The sequence below is a fragment of the Zonotrichia leucophrys genome, chromosome 4, assembly GCF_028769735.1.
Source record: "Zonotrichia leucophrys gambelii isolate GWCS_2022_RI chromosome 4, RI_Zleu_2.0, whole genome shotgun sequence".
Classification (NCBI taxonomy): Eukaryota; Metazoa; Chordata; class Aves; order Passeriformes; family Passerellidae; genus Zonotrichia; species Zonotrichia leucophrys.
In genome coordinates this window covers 50,488,359-50,506,448 of record NC_088173.1, presented here as the reverse complement: position 1 = coordinate 50,506,448, position 18,090 = coordinate 50,488,359, and the positions used below count along the sequence as shown (strand labels likewise).

General features: G+C 42.6%; 1 protein-coding gene across 4 annotated transcripts in view; it reads right to left on the bottom strand.

The window, feature by feature from the left end:
* Positions 1 to 18,090, bottom strand: part of TNIP3 (TNFAIP3 interacting protein 3) — a 50,042-nt gene that overhangs the window by 10,609 nt on the left and 21,343 nt on the right. For all 4 annotated transcript variants that reach the window (XM_064712382.1, XM_064712384.1, XM_064712383.1 and 1 more), the window contains 7 exons: positions 15,307 to 15,439; positions 9,480 to 9,566; positions 7,935 to 8,024; positions 7,312 to 7,377; positions 6,300 to 6,431; positions 4,086 to 4,214; positions 1,741 to 1,857 (listed from right to left, as the gene is read on the bottom strand). In XM_064712382.1, the coding sequence (XP_064568452.1) occupies positions 1,741 to 1,857; positions 4,086 to 4,214; positions 6,300 to 6,431; positions 7,312 to 7,377; positions 7,935 to 8,024; positions 9,480 to 9,566; positions 15,307 to 15,439 (754 nt within the window). The remainder of the gene's footprint in view (positions 1 to 1,740; positions 1,858 to 4,085; positions 4,215 to 6,299; positions 6,432 to 7,311; positions 7,378 to 7,934; positions 8,025 to 9,479; positions 9,567 to 15,306; positions 15,440 to 18,090) is intronic.

Sequence of the window (18,090 nt, the reverse complement as noted above, 5' to 3'; positions counted from 1 at the left end):
TAAAAAAATATCTGACCACCCCAGGCACAGGCAGTGAGCACACAGATTTGGAAACAAAACACAAATCCATAAATTATTTGGTGTTAAGATGACTGACTTAATTCTTCAGCTAATGGGCAGGCATCCACCTGGTGAGAAGCTGGAGGTTGGTGGCACTTCTACTGACAAACAACAGCAAAGGCATGGTTGGGTGGGAACCACCACCAGAACTTTCAGAAGCCCTTTCATGTCCCCTTGGTTGCTCACTAGAGCCTGCTGACAGTCTCTTCCCAAAAAACTTGCTTGCTGTGGCTCATGCCCTGCCCCTTGGACAGATCTAGTTTTCTTTGTGCTGGAAGCAGTGCTATGACTTCACAGAAGGACTAGAAAAATGTTCATACCTCAGGGGAAGAAAAAGGTCAGCACAGGGCTTTATATGAAGAAAAAATTCTTTTCCTGACCCTCTGAAGCAGAGACAAAACTGTCCCTTGCAGAAATCTTTGTATCCTTGCATTCCTTGTCCATCTACACACTTCTCAGTGTTTCTTCACTTCTTTTCTCCCAATCCCTTCTCTACTGTCCCACCTCCCTCCCACTCCCCAGCTGCACAATCTGCTGGAGCTGCAAGGGAACCTCTTTGGCACAGTTTTGCCATTTATCCTGTTGCCCTGAGAAAGAGGGGACACCTCCCAAGGAATGAATGCCTTCATTCCCTCTGCTGTGACCAGGCATGGGCTGATGACAGCCAAGCTCCTGTGGGACTCTGTCACGTCACTCTTGGTCCCAGGAGTCCCTCCTCCATCCAGTTGGAGCCTTCTGCTCCATTTCATGTAGAAGGAAGTCTGGACTCACTGTACTGATTTATACAACTAGAAAAACACATTCATAAAATGGATCCCCCATGAGAATTTTGGAAAAAAAAAAAAACCTGGTTTACTCTATTTTATTGTGTAGAATGAAATAACTCATTACTGTACAATCAAGTGCAGGATTTTATTCTCCAGCATGTGGCAAGCATTACATTAGAGAGCAAAATCTGGCTCTGTTGTCAAACGTGACAGAAACAAGTATTTTATTCCCATTGAATAAAATTCCCATTCTGATCACATCCATTTGTGTGTCAATAATGTTAACCCTGACACTATCCAGGACAACAGACCTGAAGTGTTAAAATCATCTGAAAACTATATTGTTTTTAAACAGATTCTTTCATATGGAAAGAAAAACAGTGCACAAAGCATTTGAGCTCCTCAGAGCAAAGATTAAAAAATAAATAGATACAAATCTATAGTCCTTGGGATGCAGGTTATGAATGCAAATGGTTTGCTTCACACTTAGAAAAACTGCAGTGCCAATGCTCTAGTCTTCCAAGACTAGGATCTTTGGATAATTCTCCACAGTGGCAACTTCTAAGATAAAAGGATCAGAAAACACAATCAGGAATTAATGACAATTAGCATTCCCTGTGGATGACATTCAGACTCTAACAGAGAGCTGGACACCTCCAGGAGTCAGGAGAGCCATTTTGCTGCTTTGAGTCCTCCACAAGCCCTTGCTCCAGTCCTCTGCCAGGACTCAGTTTCACTTTGTGGACTCTGCTGTGATGACAGCATCTGAGGAAACATCGTTCCAAAGGGCTGTGGCTAAACTGGCTCTTCCTTTCAGAAGCTCCACACAGCAAGTCTACCAAGCACAATCCCAGGAGAGAAGGGAAAATGATGCTGTGTGAAATCCATCCAGGCTCACTTGAGCTGTTCTTACCTGCTGTTTAAGAACTTCAAGTTGGGTTCTCATCTCCTCGATGCTGTTCCTGTCACCCTTCCCTGGAGGAGTCCCAACAACAGGTGGGTGCTGCTTTTTCAACGTATCCAGAAGGGCCTGCAACATCAAACAGCAAAATTACTAAACAGAGATTCACTACATGAAAAAGAAAAGAATATCCTTTAAAATTATTAGGAAGAGGTTTCCCTTTCACTTGTAGTTGCTTCAATTATACACACTGGATATAAACTCACTTTACTATAGTAAAGTCTGACTGAAAAGGTTTCTTTTCACTAAAAGCAGGGATTCCTACACATGGAACAAAGTAAAACCTCCAGCTTGAGAGGAAGATGTGTCGTCTCCATAGCTTGTCACTAGAGGGAGTTGCGAATACACACAACACTGGTACCACTCTTACCTGTTCCACACTGAAATTCTGCCACGGTCCTTCTCAGACTTTATTTTCACAGTACTACACAGCTCTCCCTTTAACTGGAATAATTAAATCACTCCTACATCTCTCTGTCTATAACCACACATTATAATTATATATTATTTTATTTACTCAAGCACAAATACTATGCAGTTCTTTTCATTCTCTCACATAAAATACAAATCCCTGACTTTATCCCTTTCACAAATTTACCCTTTTAGAAGCTGAATTCATGCTGATGATCCTCAGCCCTCCCTTGCTCTCAGACTCAAGCAGGAAGGATGGAAGATATTTGGAGGGGGAGGAGGCAAACGGGGAAGAACTGGCCAAGCAGGAGAACCAGTATCCAAAGTAATCCAAGGGTTGGAAATAATTATCCAAGGCCCAAGGAAAATCAAGCACTTTCCATGGAAGCACAGAAAAGGAAAGCTTTTTATCTGATGAGGTGCTGTCCCTAAGAATTGTGCAGAAGTGAAACTGGTTATAATAGTGGCAAAGCTTTTGTTCCATTCCAATACATTCAGAAGGATGAACCTAAAACTGGGAGGGTGAAAATACTGATTAACCCTTCTTCTACCCCTCTGAATCTCCTTTTAACACCTTTTTGAGGAGGTTCTACAACTCAGAATTATGGCGGGGAAAAAAAGGAAAAATCTGGAAAATCAATCTTCAGAAAGTTAATGGTAAGGTGAAGATTATTCCTAAACTGCATTTGGACACAATACTGTGAGACCCTGCTTTATCCACTCACACAAAAAGAAGAAAAAGTTGTTTGATTGCAGAGAATTTGTAAGAATTTCAAGTGGCTGAACCTGAGATAGCAGGGGAGTAAAGTTAAAAGGGCACAGAGGGTGCCTTCCCGTCTAATCTACATTCATGACATGAGATTTTAAGGATGCAAATGCACTGAAAAACAGTAAATTACTGTTGGAAAAGTGTATAAGAAATTGATGCTTCATTTAAAAGAATGGTCTATACACCCCATCTGTCTTATTATAGTCACATCATAACACAGCAAAATAAAACATTTAAATAAGTTGTTTAACAAACAAGGCACTGAATTAAAGTTAGACTGGGGCTTTGAGCAAGTCCTGTCAATGCATTTCAAAAAGAGCTATGGATCGTGGGTTTTGTCAGATTTTTTCTTACAGCAGCATTATGTTTTTGGCTTGACTTTTGCACATCATGGCCCTTTAGGTTATTAAAACACTTATTCAAGTTACACAGCAATGGTTACTGCAATGCATTTCCTCAGGAAGTGTTTGTGGTTCACCATTAAATACAAAATTGTTAGAAAACACCCACTGCTTTATGTGATCTTTTGATTAAACAAAATTACATTTATTACTTTCCCTCAGTTAAAAAAAATAATTCCATGTAGCTATTTAAAGACAATTTCCTCAGTGAGACATATATACACATAATATTCTAGGTATGAATGTGCATACATATGGATTTAAGCACTAGGACAGGACTATGTCTTCTGAAGAGAAGCCATCATTCTCAAACACAGAACACATGTAAAATGAGTTTTTAAGCTGTGTGACCTTTCTTTTCAACCAGAGTCTTTCACTAGGTGCATACAGGAGCATCTTTGTGCCATTTCCTCTGCTCTGAGGAGGGAGGGTGTAGGAAGGGCTTAGACATGACATGCAGAGAGGTTTCATACGAGAAGCCAAACACTCTGTGAATTTTTCTCCTTGCAATGCAACCCTGCTAGCAGCCAAGGAAGGAGGCCCTGCATGCACAGGTCTGAGCTGAAGTGAGTTCTTGCTCATTCCCCAGCTCCCAAATGGTGATCATGTGTTTGCCACCAGGCTGTTCACCCAGAACTGAAAAGCTGCTACCTGGTAGGCCAGGGACAACAGAGATGCCACAATTAGAGGAATCAAGAGCTCACTCCTGCTCCTACCTTGTTGAGACGACTTATTTCACTCTCATAGTATTCCTTCCTCCTGGTCATTGAGGCATTCTTCTGCTTCAGGAGCCTGTTCTCTTCCTTCATTTCATGGAGAGCTTCACTAAGGACCTCTGTGTCTTTCTGGGATGCAAAGATACAGAGAGATGCTGCAGAAATGCAGATGGAAGCATTTTTCAAGAACAATTTTCCAAATAATCTTCTGTCTGACAGATGTGCCGCATTTTTGTTGTCCCAAACACAGCTGGGAAACGAGGCAGCAGGAAGGCAGATCATTAGCACACCCTGATATGATAAAGTCTGTAGAAATTGTTTTGACCACTCACCATATGATGAGGCAGAGACAACATACCAGAATAAATCCCTGCTCTCGGCAGTTGCACGAAGGCACGGGAATGCTGGCAGGCCAAGCAGATCAAAATCACACCCACAGTTACCCCAAACCTGCATTTCTCTTATGAGAAAATGAGAGAATTATTCTCTCTACTGAGAGAATAAGACCATGGCTAAATGCTGGTGGGGGCCCAGCCATTCCCAGTGCCATACAAATTTGAAGATGAAAACAGAAAAAAAAAAAGTATTTCAAATATTTTCTGCAGCTGCTTTATGTGAATAAAAATGTGAGATCCAACAATCACAGGCACAGCACACCACAAAAATGTGGGTTTTTTTTTTCCTGTGTAAAAGGCTCATCTCTGTGCAGCCAGTCACAGTTTGGGCTCATCAGAAGTTCATCACTGTGTGCTAATTGAGCCAGGGAAAAACATCCCTGAGTAACTTGCTTACATATGAGGAAGTTTGACTCTGCTGTGCTCTAAGTTAGCTAGGACATTTCACTTTCTCCAAAAACCAGGCAAGATTAGCAGGGTATCTCTGCAATAAGTGTAGAAACTCATCCAGCAGCTAGCTCAAGCTGACAAGCACTTACTGCCTGAATGTGAAACTTTCCAGAAATTGCAGATTTAAGACCAAAGTTCAATGCTGGTTAACCTGTCCCCACAAAAAAAAAAAAAAATAAAAAAAAAATATATGGACTATATTGTCATTTAGTTCATTATTCATGTATGCAGTAAAAAATCTCAGAGAGTGTACTACTGATCCTTATTTTTATAAAATGGTAGCTTTTCCATTAAAAGTCAGGCAGTAACATGAACAAAAATATGGACTGCCTCACACTGAATCAACACTCAGCAAATACAGGCAGTGATTCAGCAAGTACATAACATAGTTTGTCTTAAAACATGTAAATTGTTCTGTGGATTTGGAATCAAGTGTGTTTAGCTGGGACTAATTGATAAGCAAGTAAGATGGATGTTCTGCCTTTGCAGATGTAAGCTAAGGGGGTTGCATTTCTTTTCCTGCAGCAGCTAACTCACATCTCATCTGAGCTGGAAGTGATGCAACTGCCACTTGTTTCAGGTCACCATGTGAATAGAGAAGCCCAACTTCAGCCATGGTCACCATCCAGCAGCTCTCACCAGAGGTCATGGAGTACATGACACCATGAAGCAGAATGAGCACAGGAAGCACCACTCTGTGGGGTTTCTAAAATGGAGCACAAAGTTTTATGTAGGTGCTCATCATTCAGGCTGGTGGTATTACTGAGGTGGGAATCCAGCTCAGGGATCTAAATTGAGAAGCAAAAGCCCACAAGGAGTCCTGGGAGAGCAGCCCAAGCACTCTGAGGGTGAGGTGAACACAGCTCTGGAGCAGCTGATCAGCCCAGACAACTGCACTGCCAGTGTCAGTGATATCTGCAGGGAGCTGAGACAGCTGCACATGTATGAGAGCCTGTACTCAATACCAAAACCTGGGGGCTGGAGCTGCATTCACACCTTGAGTATTTCTTGCCAAGCACTTTGTGGAACATCTGCACTGCTGTTCCTCTTCCATTTGAAATACCTGCAGCATTTTCCTTCACACAGAAATTCACCCTGAACTGAACTGTGAGGAGGGAAATCTGTGCTGTAGAAATCAACCTGCCCTTGACTCCCCCCACACATGTTGTGCTGTCTGCCACTCACATGGAAATGACTCTTTCTCTACAAACGGTTCTGTGATGAGGCAGCTCAGCAGCCTTGGGCAGGCTATTGAGGAGCCACAGTCTCACATCTGGGCTGTGCACAACCCACACAAGGGGACAAAGGCCAAAGGCAAGAGAGAGCTCAGCACAGAGCACACCAGGGGTGCCACAGGGCACCCTCCTACCTTTTCCTGCAGCAGCCTCTCCCTGCCCAGCACTTGCCACCTCTCCTCCTCCGGACGCTGCCAGTGCCTCTCCTGCTCCAGCTCGCTTACTCTCCTCTCTGACACCTCCAGCCTTGCCTTCATCTCTGCCAGCTGGAAAGCAAGTGACACACCATGCTGGGCTCACTGGGCACTCTGCAAGGCACAGCACCTCCAGGGTGTTGAGCCAGAGGCATAAAACAGTTCCAGATGAAATGAGGAAGAGCCATTTGGATTGCTCTTCTCTTTGGGGGAAAAAGGAAAGGAATTATTCAGATCTCAGCAAAGCTTTCTGGAAAATATTAGAGAGAAAATTTTCCTGATAAGCACATGAATTCACTCTATAAACTTCCTGTTCATAGCAGGAAACAGTAGATGAGAAGTGTCAGTCAATGAACCAACTTGGGTTCTGGAATACCAGATAAAATTGTAAGCACTGAACTTCACTAGGCAGCTGATGATAATGTCTGCAGCAATGACGCCACACAGCCACAAGCAAGGAATAACAGCTATGTCAATTGGATCTTGGATGGAAAAAAAACAGAAATGAAAATATTTCTTTACAATTCATTTTGAGAGTCTCTGCTTACAGAGGACAACTTTCATGGAGAATTTATCCAGATTTCACAAGAGATGGGACAAGAACCAGCCTAAGTGTGACGATGTGGATCAGGGGCTGAGCACACCAGGCTGATTTTCAGTTAATTGTGCTCTCAGTTATGTGCAATTTTCAGTACAGTGTGGAGGGCATGAAGATCTCTGCTGTCATGTGCACACTGACCCTAAATTTCAGGGACATTTTGTTTCTCTGGTTAGTTTGTCCTACTGAAGACTGACACACTTTGGCTTCACTTTTATGTGATGAAGCTTTTTCAGTTTGTGAGATCAAGACAAAGTAAGATATTTACCATGGCTATCGTTGGCTGGTATTTAAACACAGACTTAAATGTCAGCAGGTGGCACACATTGCAACAGAAGTTGTCAGCATTGTTACCTGCTTTTCATAAAGCTGTTTCATACTTCTAAATTGATGATCCCATTGCTTGTTCACCTCCAAAAGCTGTAATTACCAGGAAGGCACAGTAAATAACACTTATTTCAACATTTTCAGTAAATCAAAAACAGACTGGCATTCTAATCCTCTGTCAGTGAGTGTTCCCAACCTCCTCATCATCTGGCCAGTTCATTTATTTCAGAAGAAGCAAGTTGAAGGTTTGGCAAGCCTTGCAGCCCATCTGCCAGTGCTTTGGTATTTCGGTTAAAGCACACGAACATTCAGGAAGCAGCACTCAGGAAACATGCAAATACACAACAAGCTGCAGGTGGATCATTTGCAACACTGCACAAATCCCAAGCTTCAAATCCTAAATGGCCAAGGGCTTTCCTGGTAGTTTTCTACAGGTTCCATGAACATATTTCCCATTAAAAGGTCTTTGACTTCAAACAAATGAATGGAAGACTCCTACTGAGTGCAAACCCTGCTTGTTGTTCCTTGGCCTTTAGCAATAGGGGTCATTAATAAAATTTGCCCTTTGTACTAAATAAACCTCTGCCCTTCCAGATCTATAGGCATGGTACAATCAGTCACCATGTGCTTTAGGGAATATTTAGGATTACCTCTCGTCTCTGTCTTTCCAGTGTGAGGATCTGTTGCTCTGGAGAATTGGATGATAAAGGCTTCTTTTTGCTCAGTAACGTGTGCCTTGACTGGAGAAAAGCAGTGTTCAAAAATTAATGCTTCTGGCCTGTTCTCTTCAAGATTCTCATGTAAGGTTCCCATCCACCCTGACAGGTGCACATAAAGAAACTGATACAAACATTTTCTTAGACCAAATTTGTATCTAAATTCCTTCACACCTGCTGGCAGCTGATCCTGGAGCATACATCTGCTTTAAATCCACTCAGGTTGTGTTTTAATTGAAGCATTATGCAAATAGCCACTGAAGTAACTGAAATTGTATCTGTTTGTACCATCTGAGACACAGAACACAGAAGAGGATTTTAATTATCTTGCAGATGGTGATACAAACAAGTAGTACAAGCCACAAAAGTTGAGCATGACTTGGAGAGGGTGTAAGTAATTCCCCTCATTTACAAGAACTAGAATAATTAGTAGGATTGCCCCTGGTAAGTGCTTGCAAGCAACACAGAAAACAAATAGGCCATTTGGAGAAATTTAGTAGATCAGTCTGCAATTGTTCCATTTTTTTAAAGTGTGGAGTTTTACCCATGCAGGACAGCAGAAGCTAGACCCTCATTTTTAAAATGGCAGTGTTCTATATCATAATTTCCAAGAAGTTTCTATGGATTATCATGAAAACAAACATGTGATCTATTAGCAAGAGAGAGAGAGAGAGAGCTGTACTGGAAAAAAAGAGACAACCTCATAAAAACAGAACATGCTTTGGTCAGATACATGCTCCGGGATTTTTGTTTCCCTCCCTAAATTCTCAACCACTGTATGAAAAACAAGAATAATGGTGTGAGCCCTTCTGAGGTCTGGAATAAATTTTCTGTAGATAGAGAATTTAATGCTGAATACCAATGAAGATCAAAGGACAGTGTTGCTGTGTCTTTTCAAAGGCAAAAATCCCAACCACATATTTGCCCCATGGCCAGTGCTGCTGAACTCTTGATGTGGAGCCCTTGACTTCCAAGCCAGAAAACACTTAATCCCTCTCCCTGTAGCTCACTGACATGTTTAATTTAGAGTATCTGAAGAAATACCTGGCAGCTAATGGAGTTATTCCCATGCTGAATTGCTTTCAGCATCTGGGCCTTAGGCATATATTGAAGAGCATGTTTAAGAATAGCAATAAAGTGAATAGGACAACTCACAAACCTAACAACTACACATACACTAGGCACCAACTAGCCCAAATACTGCTCACAGGAGTTATGGGGTCACTCAAATGAACCACTTTGCACTCTTTGTGCAACTTCTAGAGGGCAAAAAAAAACCCATTAGGAAAGGGCTTCTTCTAAGAATGCTATTTGCAAAAATAATTCTAACATTGCCATCCACTCTTACACAGTTTAAATAACTCAGAAAAATCTAGTAGAGCACAAAGATTAGACCATAATTGTCAACCTACAAAGTGACCTGCACCAGCTCCTGTTAGTCAGAAAACACTTCAGAGAACAGCCAGCACAGCCACTTACCTGCAATGGTTCTGCTGGAGCTTCCATGTGACTCCCACCTGCCCAGGTGCATCCAAGCTGGTCCGGAGTGCTTCCTTCACTGCAGCTCTTGGGAGGAAGAAGAGCAATGAAACAGATTTTATGCTGGCTAAAAGAGCAAGAGAATTTCTTTGAGACCCAGAAGATCCAGGAGGGCTGCCTGTGGGAGCAGCCACGGTCCAGAAAGTAGTGGTGGAATTCTGATTTTAACCTTTTCCTCCTTCCTGGCTGGGGCTTCCCAGAATGGATGAAGCACAATGCCTATGACTAATGTGCCAGGCAAGGCAGCTCTCAGCTTTGTGTGCATGGAAATCACAATTGCCTGGCCAGTTCCCCCCAGAGAGGAAGTTGCATCTAAGGGAAGGAAGGGTATTTGCTTTTTCAGTAAATAAGAGGACAGGCCTTTCTATCCCTGCTTCCAGTTATAAAAAAGGACTTCAGTAATTACAGCAATTATTGACACGAAGAGTGAACTATCAGAAGAGAAAAATGAGTGAGTCATGCTTCTAAAGGAGCAATAGCAAAGTCTGTTAACAGCTACAGGGAAAAGCACCCCCATACAAAAACCCCAAGATGTTTAGGGGAAAACCAACACTGGAAAATTGATTTGTTTCCCCAAAGAAAAGCTGCACACAGATGAAGAATGGCAGATGTTTTATTTGCACTTCAGCCACTTGCTTTACCTGAGCACGGATCCAGCTTAAAGACACTCCAGACTTGGGTACTGAAAGGTAGCCAACACCCCAAACCTGTGCCTCAGGTTCCCACTGGGAGGAAGATGTTAGCCTTACCAAGTTAAACTCACAGAAAAGATTAACAAAGAAAAGGCTTCCACAGACTTGCTATCAAAGTCAGAATGAAACAGAAAAGTGCAAAATGTTCTCGTCTTCAGTCTTGGATTTATGAATAATAATGGCTTTCAGAGGGAAGCATAAAAGAAAAATTCTGCTTCCTATTGTGGAAAGATCTCTGGGTTTATGGCTTCTGCAACAGCAGCAGAGGTTGCTCATTTCCTTTTGAAGGAATGAAATGAAAATTTGCCTGTGAAATTTGACATAAAATAATAGAAACCCCTCTTTCAATTTCCAAAAACAGATTTAGAGAAAGTAAAGCAATCCTGTGACATGCTGAAATTTTGCAGCCACATTCCAGATCTCTGGTTCACAATGTGTGACTAAGCAACTCCTCTTTTGCCAGATACAAACCCCAATTTGGAAGAAAGATACTATATTATAATATTTGCATATGAAATATGTCCTGTTACCCTGAGGTTCTTTCCATTTTTCCCTGGTTTATGGAGCAGACAGAAAACTTGTGGTGAATGAAGAGAAAAATTCAAAACCAAAGGTTATTTTAGTGAAGAAATTGGAAGAATTTCATCTGTACCTATATCAAAACTAGACATTGAGCATATCAGGTGCAGCACTGAAGACTATTAACTGGTGCAGAACAGTACCAACACTGGGCATCTGCTTAATAAAATTAAAATCCCAAACATTCCACACTGCTCTTGAGGATGATGATGCTGTCCCTCCCCCAAGCTCCCACTCTCACCAGTCTCATCCCCTCTCCAGCAGCAAGCTCACTTTTGGAGAAAGCTCAGGCTGAACAGCTGCATTTTATGGTCTGGCTGCAAGGGGAGGCAGCCCCTGTTTCTGGTTTCCCCACACGAGCAGGCTGGGATGTGGTGGGTGAGGCGCTGAGCATCCCCACAGCGGGGACAGAGGGGCAAACCCAGGGCTCAGCCCCACTCATCAATCACAGCTCCCACTTGAAAGATATTAATGCTCAAATTACTTTGGAGAGAGGTTGAGGCTGAGACCTTGGTTGATTTTGTAACTTAGGTCACAACAGTTTCCTGGAGAGCTGAGTCGTTTCCTGGAAAGCTACCTGGCCATTAGAACACTAAGTTCTTGTTAGTGATTCCTTCATGACTGCAATAATGCAGATGATTTACATCATAATCACAATAAAATTAATGATTTTACATAAAACTGGACAGAACAGAAGACTCAAGTACTTGTCAGTGCCTGTCTCGTCCAGCTCAGCATTCATAGGTATAATTGTTTGCCATGTAAAAACAGATTGGAGAGAGAAGAGTATGCCTGAGATCTGTATGAATAGAAGAAATGGCAAAAAGTAGGGAAGAAAAACTCAAGCTCTTCAGAGGTGGTGGTACTCTTCCAGCAAAAACTGGGAGGCTGAAGCAAAATCATTGCCTGTCTCTGTGAAAACAGCAAATAGCACCAAAAAGAAAGAGAAGAAGATGGCAGCATTCATTTTCATTGATATTGCAGTGATAAAGACACCACATTTCTTTATGTTTACTGCTATGAAGAAAAACCTGGTTGTACAACAGCACTGCAGACACCTGAGATATACAGAAATCCTTGAAAGAAGGACACTTGGAGACCTATCAGGTTTCAGAATTCAAAAAGCCCCATAAATCTTTAAAAGCATTGATACTTGGTTTAAAGCTATTGAACAAAACTGTCGGTTTTAAATTGCTTGGAAAATTCCAGTTGACAATCAGACTGTAAATGCAGTTACAAATCTAAAAAATCTGTCAGGTATGGAAAAAGCTGCTCAGAAAGTAAATAGGAAAATTTGCTGCCTCTCACACTTCCTAAGTTCACTCCCAAGTGGCATCTTACAACAACTTAGAAGCCTCTTATTAATTTCTATTTTATTTCCAGAATAATCTGTAATTCCTATTAGTAGAAGCTTTGAGATTGTTGTTTTGTTTTCTTTTCACGTCCTGCTAAAAAATGAAAAGTATTTTAGTTTGTATTCTAGGATGACCTGAGCTTCCTGAGCATAAAGGCCTTTTAGGCATCTTTGGGAAGCTTGCAGTGGGAGAAAAATCAGAGCCTTGTAGCTGTGGCCAGCACTGAACCCTCTCACAAACCTCAGCACCAGAAGATGATAAAAGTTCTCATTTTCAGAGCACTGGATCTTAATTCTGGGAACAACTTGTGTCACAGTATTACAAAATATCACTCAAACTCACATAATGAAAACCATTTCTCACTTCTGAAAATTCTGTCTGTTCAGTAACTGCAGTGAAACCAAGACTCACTAAAAGGCCTGATGCAATCAAATGGGAGGCTTTCCTTGATGATGATAAAATCATACAAAATGACAAAGTAATTTTTTTCCTAGCTGGTCATGCATCTGCTGTGTGGTTTGTTGGGGATTTTCTTTGATTATTATTTTTTTTAATTTATTGTTCTGTTAAAGACTAGTAGAAGCTAGAGCTAGATTAACTCTGAGATGACTTGGGTTAAAATTTGGTGGCTTTTCAGGAGCCTTCACTTTGCTTATGTTTCAGCTGAGCTCTGTTTTTGGCTTTATTACTGAAGCTGTTATGCCAGCAGTGTTTGCCACAATATCCATTTTCCCATTCTGAGGCATGTGCAAAGTGGTAAAAAATGAGAGATTTTAGCTGAAGAATAAAATTGGCTCTTGAACCAGAAGAAGAATCTGCCTCCTCCTGCCCCAACCTGGCCCCTGTGGCTCACCAGAGGTGTGCTAAAATGGGATTTTCCCTTCAGTAAGCGTGCCAGCCTCAGCCTTTTGTGCTGCTCAGTTACATCTTCCCTCTGACAGAAAAAGAGGCACAGATGCAAATTTGTGTCTTAATATGTGGGAAGCAGATAAAATTAGAGCAAGACATGGTTTCAGAGTAAATCAAAATATTTGAGCACAGGCTCCTGCTTCAGGATCTCCTTTATCCGCTAACCATAAGGGCAAGGCCTCTCAAGTACCTAAGCATTTGCAAACTCAGGCCTGCTGATGAAAATCCAAGTTCCACGTGAAAAGAATTGGATGACAATTTGCCAATCTCAAAAATGCAAATCTATTCCTTTTCCTGGAATGGAGAATGCAGCATCAGGACAAGCTGCAACTGAAGGAATCATAGACCGAAGGACGTGCTGAGAAGTTCATAAATTCTTATGGAAAAAAATCCTGGCAAAAAGGGGAATTTGTTTAAGATACTTATAGATTTGTCTTGAAAGTGATTTAAGGTCAGATGGAAATGCCATTCTGCAGAGTGCAATTTGTACTCTTCACTCCAGAAAAAATGTTACAGAATGAAAATGACCTGCTGTCTCTGACAAATAACTTCCTGACGAATGACTGACACTTAGGGAAGGGTACACTTTTGTTTCATTATTAACTTTTTCTTAACTCTTGAGTATTTCATTTGTCCCTCATTTCAAGTGCCAATCAGCCTCACCTCCCAAACTGCTATTTTCTGGTGTGAGGTTCTTTTAGTATTATTTCATAATCTTCACAAATTCTACTAGGTGTTAAAAATTTGCCCTCCTTTCCCAAAACACAATCCAAGACAGGTACTCCTAGCACCTTACACTGAGGTTGTTGAAGCTCAGCAAGACTGTCAAGCTGTCACTCACTTGAATCCCAGCTCAATAACCAGCCAAGTGACAAGCTGTGACTTAGAAATATAAGTAAAAACCAGCCAGCATGTGTCTAGTGCAGCAATATTATGAAGTATCCCACTTTAAGCTCTGAACACCTCACACATCCATTTTAAAGGTAAGAAGTGCCATAAATGCAAAGAGTGTAAAAGCACCACAGATTAAATACTGCCACTGTCTCCTGTGTGGAGCACTGCAGCGCTCCTCAGAAAGGGTGAGCACATCCTTTCTCTTTCCTCCTCACATTGCCCATATCCCCATATCCCCCAAATCCTTTCCTATGTCTCCTTCTGCTGGAGAGAGGCTAACATGTGGATTTCCATGGATCGTTTGTGGCTTGTAATTTCACAATTCTGCCCTGACTTGTGCTTCTCCCCCGCCTCCGGGAATCCCCATCCTCCCTGCGGTTCCCTGTCCCCCGCTGGTTTCTAATCCCACTGGTCTGACCCTGCGGTGTCTCCTCAGGCTGCCTCAGCTCCGTGCCCCGAGGTCATGAGTCATTCTGGAGATGGCGGTTTGCATGTGAAAGGAGCCGGGTGTAATTTCGGATTTCGTAGAAGAGAGTCATCTCCCTTTTAGCTCCTCACCGATTTCCTGCACCGTGCCTCGGCGTGCAGCCTTCGGAGCGCTCCTTTCCCCATCCCGTGCTGCAGTGGCACAGGTAAGAGCGCCATCCCTTGCAGGTGGATCATTCACGGTTTAGTCACTCGTCTCCTCTGCAGCCCTCCCTCCTCCTGTTCCTAGTTTGTGGAAAACGGGGAAATTCCTTCTATTCTCGCTATTTCAGGGGAGAGGAGCGAAACTGAGAGGGAAACCCAGAACAAGTTTCTGTCAGGCTTGTTAACCACGGCTTCACTGCAGGCAAAGACAATTGCCTTAGCAGGTGGCTTACGATTTTCTGTTTGCAATACCACAGAAGTGTGGGTTTGAATCATCATCATTTTCCCTCTCCTCTCTTCCTATTCATCTGAAAGCCTTTCTGACACTTCCACAGGTCTGTGTCTCCCACACCTCTGCTCATTCCCAGCTAAATTAGAACTTCCAAATGCATCAAAAATGACAGTGTTTTGGGGGTTACACAGTTCCAAGGAGCTGTGTTATCCAAAAGGTACATCTGGCTATAGGGTTTGACACTTAGGATAATAACCAGTGGGTTTAGCTGACCTTTTAAAGCACTATAAAATGCACCTTCTCAGTCACTCTTCCTCATACCAAAAAGTAGCTATGTCAGGGAAAAAAAATGTGCAGCAAGTTCATTGCATCATTTCAGAAATCCTAAAGTTTCATGCATAGTCAAGCCCCGCAGAGAACATCCCCTGAACGTTCTTTCCTGGCAGATAAACATTGCAAAAGCACACTGTGATTACCTTAAGGGAACACGAAGTTCTCTGAGGGCTCAGCCTCTCTTGGGCAAGAGGTCTGGGGTCCTCACACGACTCCAAAGCGTTGCTCTTCCCTATCAGGTTCCTTATTTCAACATCCAGCTCTTTACTTTCACACCTGCTCAGGAAGAAAAAGCAATGTTACAATTTACACCAGAATTTGAGACTTTCTTGTGAATGTGAGAACAGAGCTGGTCCTGCACCAGGCTCCAGCTCCCTTCCTTCCTGGTAACACAAGCAGAGAGCACCAGGGCAGTGACACACAATCTTCATGTGGCAGAAATCGATTTAAAATACTTACACAAGAAGCCTTTATGAATTTTACCACTTTTCACCTACAAAATCCAAATCGACACTTTTGGGAATTATATTAAGACTGCCACATGCCCTAAACCTCACTCAGAGTTTCAAGAGTTTTAAATTCAGCTTCAGCAAAAATGGTATCAGAATAGTTGAATAGGTTTAGAACTGCAAAACTAGGTGCTCTAAGTCTTTTGAGTTCAAAAATGTCATATTCACAGTCTTTTAATGGCACCTTTTGTTTTCTCTAACGCTTTGTAGCAGACACCTGACATGCATTTTCAAAATTTTTTTCCCTTAAAAATTCCTTTTAAAAACATTCCTATCTTGTAAAAAAATTGGTCTGTTGAGAACACTTTTTTTTTTTTTTTTTTTTGCAGGAAAATTCTTTTCTTTCAGTCTCACTGCTAAGGACATACAGGACTTAGGCGCACTAAAGGGCTTGTTCCAGATTCACAGAACAAACTTGCAACTAAGGCTGATTCACTTGATACACTGTCATGGTGGAATGTGACTTCCAGATAATTAACTGAGATACAATTAGCACAAGCCCCTAAATCTCCTAGGTCAACCCAAGTTATCAAGATTGATCTCTTTTGCAAACTTAGACTTCATTGCCTAATCAATTTAAACCAATTTTAAATATAATTAATGCATGACCAGAAAGCAAACTGCAAGGCTCAAAAAAAAAATCACCGACCTATTATAGCAAGATTACTTCTTGATTTCAACAGAAAATACACAATTTTTTACTTGAACCACCAGAAAAACTGAAAGCTGTAAGAGTTTGTCAATTATACTTCCTGAAGTTTAGACAGGCAATCATCAGGGAGTGAGCAGCAGGTTCTGAGGAAACTCTTGAAGCGAAATTGATAAAATTGCCCAACAAACAAACCCATTTATCTTCATCAAAGAGTAAAGAAGTGTGGTGAATTTCATGCTGATAGCACAGAACGATTCATTTAATGCTCCATATTTAAAACACAGAGACTGTAGCAGAAACGTATTTTCACTAAGCACGGAAAAAAAAAAATCATTTCCAAGAGGAAATAAAATACCAAGAGTAGCAAATAAGGGCTAGTAAAATTCTAGAGCTGGGTTGTTTGGGTTGTTTTTTTTTTTGACTTGCTGCTGGTAGTTAGACAAGCTGTACTTTGATAGCCATGAGGACTAAAAGCAAGCCCTTCCCCAGGCACATTGCCATGAGCCCCACGGTGCTGGAGGAGGCTGCGGCTGCTCTGAGGGCCGGGGCAGGGTTCTGCAGGCTCAGCCGGGCGTGGGTGGCAGGTGAGCCGCAGCAGCAGCACGGAGAAAACGGCGGGAGGAAACAACGAACCTCGAGGCAGAAATCCAGCCCTCCTCTGGCTGGCTAAATGTGGCAAAATCCTGGATAAGCCAGGGCAAGGGGCGCTTGTTCCGAGCCATTCTGTGCTGAGGCTCCCACACCTCAGGCGGCACTCCCAAGGGCACTTCCCTGGAGAACAGCACCATTGGGACTGCGGCTCCTGATGCTGTCTGAGGCAGCTTGGTGCAGCAGAGGTGCACATGCCCCGGGCACAGCCCTCGCCGCTTCCGAGGCTGCTCACAAGAGCTGAAAAGCCACAGCACGGAAGCAGCCGCTCGCTGCTGCAATTCACCACCCCCAGCTGCCAGCACAGCCCACTCGCCCAGCTCGGGCACAGCAGCCAGTGCTTCCAAACTCTTTCAAGCCAAATGAAGCAGCAAAGCGTAAGAAAAAAATACTCAGAATAAAGGAGCAATGGCTGGGTGCAGCCCTGGGGACTGTAAAGGATGAGCAGCAATCTGGCAGGAGTGCAGCAGCAAATGCTTAGGCAGGCTGCACTCAGCTCTGCTTCTGGTTCAGCCGCTGCAAGGGGAGATGTGTGACCACAACCTCCTGAGGTCAGAGCATGAACCAGGCTGAGAGTAACCCATAAACATGGGGGGCTGGCTTTTGATATGTTTTTTTCAGTCAGGAAGTGTTCATTGCTCTGCTCACCGCAGTTTGATGTTGTAGCTGTAAATGATAATCACCTCTGGCTGCTCCTACCCTTGCCTGTCCCTACACTCTTCTTTCCGGATTTACCTGGGCAAAAGCAGGACACAGCTGTGCCTGGGTAAAACAAAGAGAACTACAAAAGGCTCAGATCTCTACAAACCAATTTCTGCTCTGCGTTTGAAGACTATCACAAAATTCAAAGTTACTTCATTTTTAGACTGAGAAACTATGACTGCATTTATCTGCATTTTATTATCAGCCACTCTGACAATCAGAAGGATACACTTATGGTGAACTAGACCATTATTCAGATCTGCTGTGGAGATCTGATTTAGAATCTGGACTTTCAGAGCACACAGATGCTCTGAGTGCTCAAATACATCAAGGGACTCCTGATTAGGAGCTACCCCAGACCGAGACTACCAGAGCTTCCCCCAGAGAGCTCTAGAGGGCACACAGCATTCAGATTC